This window comes from Manis pentadactyla, chromosome 13, assembly GCF_030020395.1.
Source record: "Manis pentadactyla isolate mManPen7 chromosome 13, mManPen7.hap1, whole genome shotgun sequence".
In the NCBI taxonomy this organism is placed as follows: domain Eukaryota; kingdom Metazoa; phylum Chordata; class Mammalia; order Pholidota; family Manidae; genus Manis; species Manis pentadactyla.
In genome coordinates this window covers 91,032,296-91,039,394 of record NC_080031.1, presented here as the reverse complement: position 1 = coordinate 91,039,394, position 7,099 = coordinate 91,032,296, and the positions used below count along the sequence as shown (strand labels likewise).

Genomic DNA, 7,099 nt, shown 5'->3' with positions numbered 1-7,099 from the left:
ATTCTCCCAAAGCTGCCAGGATGTCAGGAGGTGTGTGTCAGTGATAATCTCTGAGCATTGGGGATCTAGAAACTGTCTTATACAGAAAAAAGGAAGGAAGATTCCTACCTATGGGAGAGAAAGGGCAGGAAGGCGGGAGGGTGGAAAAGGTGGGGGTGCGCCGAACTTTCTCAGGGATCAGATCATCTGACGGTCAAGAGGAGGTTCCTGTGACTAGGTCCTTGTCTCTGTGGCGTAGGACCTGTGTTCCCTACATCATGCCGCTCTGGGTTACTGTATCACAGATATAGTGATTGATTAATATGATTTTTCTTATATAATGTATTTCCCTTTATTTCATTTTTTACAATGTTACAAGTTTTCCAATAATACTTTTTCCAGTTAATGATGAAAGTGTGGCTTGAAAAGGTAAGTGAAAAATTAGGAAAAAAGTTTGAGTGCCTAAAATTGGAGGTGCAGGGATGAGTGTAAAGTCATACAGAAATTATTTGATTTCTTAGATTGTCTCAGACATTGAGACCTTTCTTTCATTGTCTTAGAGTATAGACATGTAAATGTGAGGCTCCTTAATGAAAGAGAAAAACCAGCAGGACACACACACACACACACACACACACACACACACACACACACACACACACACAAATACCATTTAAGCATGATAGCTGAATTGAGAAAGTTTGGCTCTTTCTGGAAAAATGGGAAACTGAAATAGTTGTAGTGACTGTGAGGTGACTGTGTGTCTTCCCCTGGTTTATACAGCGTAAGTAAGCCAAGGGAAGACACAGAGTAGTTTCTAATATAATGGCTTGCTTAGTATGTACCAGGTCCAATTATTTACATCTCAAAACTCAACTCAAGATTCATTAGTTGGAGTAGATTAGGCCTGAGTAACTAATGCATGAAGGAACCTATCTATTTCTTATGCAACAATCAGTGTATGTGAAGGAATAGGGCAAGTCTACCTGCTGATAGAAACTTTTTATCATGAACACTCAGCTTTCAAATAGACCCCAGGTTATCAACATCCCAGTTAGCTGGAAAAGGGAAGAGCACGGCGGGGCACAGAGGAGGACTTCATGCCTATGCCTCGTTGGGGCACTTGTCCTTGCCACTCATTTCCAACTGCAGAAAACTTACTCACATGGTCAGAACGACTGTAGCTCCGGAGGAAAGGCGTTCCAGGCCCAGGGCCTCGGCCCCCTCTGGAACCGGTGAAACCAAGACAAGTCCAGGAAGAGGGCAGGTTGGGAGAAAGGCTTTTCTTCCTTGCAGTCACTGGCAGCTCATGCTCCCCAGCCTGGCACACACTCCACTGCCCCACCTCTGCTGGAGACAGTCTGAGTCACGGTGGTGTGTGCTGACAGCAAGAAGGGGCCAAGGAGGAGCCAGGCGGGGAGACGGGGCAACGCGATGGCCCAGGCTCAGAACTGAGCCCTTCCCTCAGCAGGGCCATAAGTGACCCCTTGCCCAAGAACTGCCCGTGGTGTCCGTTTCCAATCCCCAGGCAGAAATGTATCATGTGGGTGTGTCTGCCTCCTTTGAAAGAGGTTTTCAAAAGATCTGAATAGGGAGGCTGAGAGTCTTGGAGAAATACAGAAATCCATTCCCAGAAGAGGAGTCTGGGGCGAGTGTGTAAAGACTTCATTAGCACATCTCCAGCACCATGGCTGCTGCCCAGGAACTCTCTGTGAAAATGCTGTATCTCTACCCCTCTCTATATTTATATTGACATCCCTATCTTTCCATACATCAATACAGATACCAATCTAGACAGGCAGGCAGGCAGGCAGGCAGACATGCAGAAGTCTTTTAAAACTTGTACCCCATGTCCTCTAATTACATAATTTCTCATGAGGAAAAGGGAGCTAGTATCCAATTTTAGTCACTAGTTTTTGATATTCTGTACACATCTTTAGAAATATCACATACAAGATACCCAGTATCACTGACATCTACTACACACTATTTTCATAATTGCTGTGTCCTTATATTTTGGAGCAAGTGAGTTTCAAATGCTTAATTACATGGAAGGGGTTTCAGTGCCTAACGTGATTATCCACTGAACATGTCTTTTTTGAATGGATACAGATCCCAGAAAATGCTACATTGGTTTTTCTTGTATTCATTCCTCAGAATTTGAGAAGACTCAAGGGGATCCTCCTGAGCCTGAGGCACATGTGGTGGTCGGAGAGAACAATCAGACACCGGGAGAACAGCCCCCTGTCCCGGAGTGTTTCTCCCGAGCGTCTGCCCTAGGAAAGCTTCCTGCTGCTGCTGAGGATGGTAAGGGAGACACAAAGACTGGACAGGATGAAGAGCTGGCGTGGCTCGGCCCAATGCCTACTTACTTCACTTTCCCTTCAAACACAGGAAAGGGCTTCAGGGCAGAGGAACTAAGACTGAAGCCTCTGCAGAGGGACAAACTGGGGGTGTGCTTTCAAGGATAGGGCGGTACCCCATGTGAACACTGGCACAGCTGTGAGATGGTGGGCTGTGCTGATAAGTGTGGGAATTCGATGACCTCTTCCCTCAGATCAGCACAAACTCACTCACACACACACCCTATATTCCTTCATACCAGATAGAGCCCCACTATTCCTTTCACTTTTTCTCTCATACATACATGCCTTCATTCCAGATGCGTCCTTCCCATTCTCTATGAGCGTTACACAGATACACACTTCCACCTTCCCTCCTCACACAATCATTCTCAGACTCTGCTGTCTACACACTAACCTGTAAATAATGTACACCCTCTCACACAGGTAACTTGTTCCAGCTCCCCCATTAGAGCCAGTCTAAGGACTCAAACACTCACAGGCCCTGAAATGAATACACTTTCATATACAGGCTTTCTATTCCGCATACCCCTCACCCACAAAACCTTCAGCCCAAAGCCTTCAGCCCCTCAGAGAGCTGCACTTCTGAGAAGTTCTAGCACACTTCCTCCAACACGCTCTGTCTTTAACTGTTTCACAATGAGAATACGTACCATCCCTGTTCACGTGTATTGTCGCACCACACACACATGTACACCGTCATTCACCACCCCCTTACCCATGTCAGAAACACTGACCAGGTATGTCCCAGAACACACACAGACCTCCACACCCTCAATCCCACATAATCACATCACACACATACCTCAGATAAACTGTGTCACATGGCATTCTGTGATTTCACATATGTGTGTACTTCCAGGCCATGTGCCCACATAGGAATATTCTCATGACCATCTCAACTCCTACAGACTTCACACACTTATTCTAGTTTTCTCATGTCTGAAATTTCCTTTCCCAGGAGGAGGAGGAGGAGGAATCCCTCAGTGGCATCAGGATATTCGTCGTACTGAGCCTCATGAGGTGACTCAACCCCAGGTCTTGGAGGAACGGGAAGCTCCCTTCCTGTCTACCGAAGACCCCTTTTCACCATACCTGGGAATGGCAGGCATCAAGATTTACTACAGGCGTGTCCAGATGAAAAGAGGTGTGGCTGTGTCATGGGATGAGGTGGAAGTCTTGGAGCCCGCCTCAAAGAAGAGCAAAAGACAATTTACTTTTTCTGAAGAGGCTGAACAGGCCTCAGACATATGGAATGGCTTGTCTACACGGGAACTCGTAGATGTCAGCGACGATAGTGAAGCCCCACAGGAGGGGGAGCAGGCTGGCAGTGCGGTGCAGCCTCCAGCCCAGGAGGAGACGGAGCAGGCTGGCAGTGCAGGGGAGCCTCCAGCCCAGGAGGAGAGCCCCAGGGCCGAGACGCCTGAGTGGCTGGTGGCCCTGGACAGCGGCTTCAGGTGCCTGGCCTGCTGCCGCGTTTTCCCCAGCTTGGAGGTCCTGCAGGACCACGTGGACAGTGCGGTCCGTGAGGGCTTCAGCTGCCGGGTCTTCCATCATGTCTTTTCATGGCTGATTAACAAGAATAAGAAAGGAAAGATGAGGAAGAGGAGGAAGACGAGGAGGAAGACGATGACGACGACGACGACAACGACGACGACAAGGAGGAGGAGGAGGAGGAGGAGAATCGATGCATGATCCTTTAGATGGTAGAACAAAGAACACTTCGGCAGGAAGACATCCTCCTGCGAGTACATAGACTCTTTCAGGCCCTAGGAAAGTGGAAGGGAAGTAGTCTAGACTCTACTGAGGGCCTTCATCTCTTAGCAGCCATGATACCCACTTTGGTTAAATGTATCCACCACCTTCCCTACATACATATCTGTGTTGGGCCAATCTGCACTAATAGCTTATCTTTTGTCTGCAGCTCAAATTAAGGTCCATGAGCCACTACTACTGGACTTACTTTCAGCTCCTCTCTTTTGAAGGACTTGGCTGTTTCAGCCGTTACTTTAACTAACTAAGCATCCTTACCAGCCCTTCAATAAATCTTTGTTTCATCTCAGTTAGCCTGAGTCATTTACTGTTGTTCGTAATATAACATATCTTAATGGATATGCAAATTAGCTTTAACATAATTTCTTCCTTTTTAATCACTGAAATGGTATAGCCTAGGAAGGAGTAGCACACAATATCCTCTGAGTTTATACTGAAGCAGTAAGGGACATATACTTATACTCAGTATGTACAGTATGTTCTTGATTAATTAGGAAGCTGTGTTGAGAAGGTTTACATATGTATACAAAATAATTGGACTTCAGTAGAGTAGACCCAGGCTTAAATTCTTTACCAACTCTTAGCAGCTTTGCACACATTGGGTCAGTGCCCTCATCTTCAAAGAGGAGAGCGTGTTACCTAAAATAACAGGGATTGTGAAGGTAACAGACACAGGTTCAAGCACCTAGTACACTGTCTGGCATAAATGGAGGTTCAAAATAATTTCTCATTCGTTTTTGAGATTTGTTTTCCTTACCTCCGATAATGAGCAGTTTGATTATGATGGGTCTGGGTAGGGTTTTTACTTTTTTTAGTTTCTATTATTAAGATTTTCTGAGCTTTAAAAAAAAGCAAACTCTTTTAAATGTTGATATAAACTCACAAGAGGTTGCAAAAGCAGTCTAGGTTGGTCCCATCTACCCATCATGCGCCGCCCCCAACATGATCACAGTGCATTATCCAAACAAGGAAGTTGATTGGAACAATACCATAAGCCAGACTACAGACATTCCTCAGATTTCACTACGTTAGCAGGTGTCTCTTATGTTTTCAAGTATAATTCTATGGCATTTTCTCCTTTGTGTAGATTTATATGCCCATCACTGCAATCAAGGTACAGAGATGTTCTGTTTCCTGAAAGCAAACCCCTCGTGTGGCTCTTGCTAGTCAGTCCCATCTATCCTTCCTTTCCCTAACTCCTGGTGACCACTCTCCATCTCTCTCTACTTTCTTTTCATGTCAAGAACTTTATATAAATGGTATCATTTAGTATATAAACTTTTGAGATTTTTACATTTTTTATTTCAAACATAATTCCCTTAAAACCCAGCCAAGTCATTGCATATATTAATAGTCTATTACTTTTATTGCTGAGTATTCCATTTCGTGATGTAGAACAGTTCAGGGTATCACATATTCACAAGGGCATTATGCCGTTTCACATTACTGGTGATTATAGGTTAAGCTTCTATGACATTAGTGTCGAGGTTTTTGTGATAAATTGTTTTCATCTTTCTCATATAAATGCCTAAGAGTGTTAGTGTTTGGTCATATGGTAAGAGTATACCTTCTTTAAAAACTGCTCACCAGTTTCCATAGAGGCCTTACCATTTTTGTATTCCCACTGATCTATGAGTAATTCTGTTTCCCTGCATCCTCACCGGTATTTGATAGTGTTAAGCATTTTTAAGCCATTTTAACAGACACACAGTAGTATCTTGTGGTTTTAACTTGCATTTCCCTAATGATAAGGGTTGCTAAACATCTTATCCTGTACTTATCATTTGCATATTTCTTTTGTGAGTTGTCTGTGTAAGCTTTTTGCCCATCTTTTAGTTGGGTTCTTATTATTGAGAGAGTCCTTTATATGTTCTGGATATTATATGTATGTATTGAGCTCCACAACTTGGGGTGAGGGGAGGAAATTTATGCATCTCATACTGTTTAACATGTTCTAACAAATATATATACAACTTTTGCAACTTAAAAATAAAGTTAGTTAAAGGTAACAAACATTTTATTTTTTAAAAGATTATAGCAAAATTATAGATGCTAGATCAAATTTATTGCTTAACGATTACTGCATACAACACTTAACAAGGTAGATTGTACTAAAAGCTCCAATTTATAAGTGTATGATTATAAGAGTATGATAGTTTAACCATCCTAAGTCACACAGTTTGTATGTGGTTTCAGTAGTAGCCTTTCTCAGTTTATTTGCATAACTGAGATACAGGAAATTTTCTTAGAAGTAGAATAGCTGTGTCCAAAGTTTACAGATTTATTGGCAAATTGCCCTCTACAATTATTATTTCCTTTTATACACCCACCACCAAGGACTGCTTGCCCATTTTCTTACCAACATGGATTATCAGTCTTTAATTTACTAAACTCAAAGGTGAAAAAAATACTTTATTCTTCAAAGTTTCATTGCATTTATCTTAGGTTGAACATTCTTTCAGATGTGTGTTGTCCATTTACAATTTATTGCTGAAGACCAATTTCAAGGGAAGAAACACAAAATATCAAAGACACAAATTTTTTCCCTCCAATCCTGGAAGGATGACTTCATCCGTGAGATTGTATCTTTGATGACTGAACAGGGTAAAATATGATTGACCCTATGAACTGTACTGCTGAAACTTACATCTAAATATTTCAGTGATTATTACTGACTGGGAATAGTTGTGAGTTGAAGGAAAAATAACCTCGAGACAACATGAATATTCTAATCCAAAGTTATAGATCTTACTTCTGAAAACAATGAGAGTCTGTCTTGTAACTCCCTTTTTATTTTTCTCTAAATGTCCTGAAATGCTGCCTTGTGTTCCATCTCTGCTTCTGAGGAGCAGTGTCACCATGGGCTCATTGCTTAACCTCTTAAGGCCTGATCTTCTGATATGCAAAATAGGGATAATGACAGTCCCTATCTCAGAGGACTGGAATAACAGAGGAAGATAATGCTTTTAAGGTATTTTTCACAT

At 42.8% G+C, this 7,099-nt stretch overlaps 1 protein-coding gene across 1 annotated transcript; it reads left to right on the top strand.

Annotated features, from left to right (window-relative positions):
* Nucleotides 1-3,131: 3,131 nt before the first annotated feature.
* On the top strand, nt 3,132-4,045 carry LOC130680281 (protein FAM170A-like). Its single transcript, XM_057490525.1, has 2 exons — nt 3,132-3,899; nt 3,944-4,045. The coding sequence occupies exons 1-2, from the start codon at nt 3,444-3,446 to the stop codon at nt 4,043-4,045; spliced, it is 558 nt and encodes a 185-aa protein (XP_057346508.1). The 5' UTR covers nt 3,132-3,443.
* Nucleotides 4,046-7,099: the final 3,054 nt, after the last annotated feature.

Coding starts and splice junctions, on each gene's coding strand:
- LOC130680281 (XM_057490525.1), top strand. CDS start 3,444: ATGGCAGGCATCAAGATTTACTACAGGCGTGTCCAGATGAAAAGAGGT. Junction 3,900..3,943: donor GCTGCCGGGTCTTCCATCAT/GTCTTTTCATGG, acceptor AGGAAAGATGAG/GAAGAGGAGGAAGACGAGGA.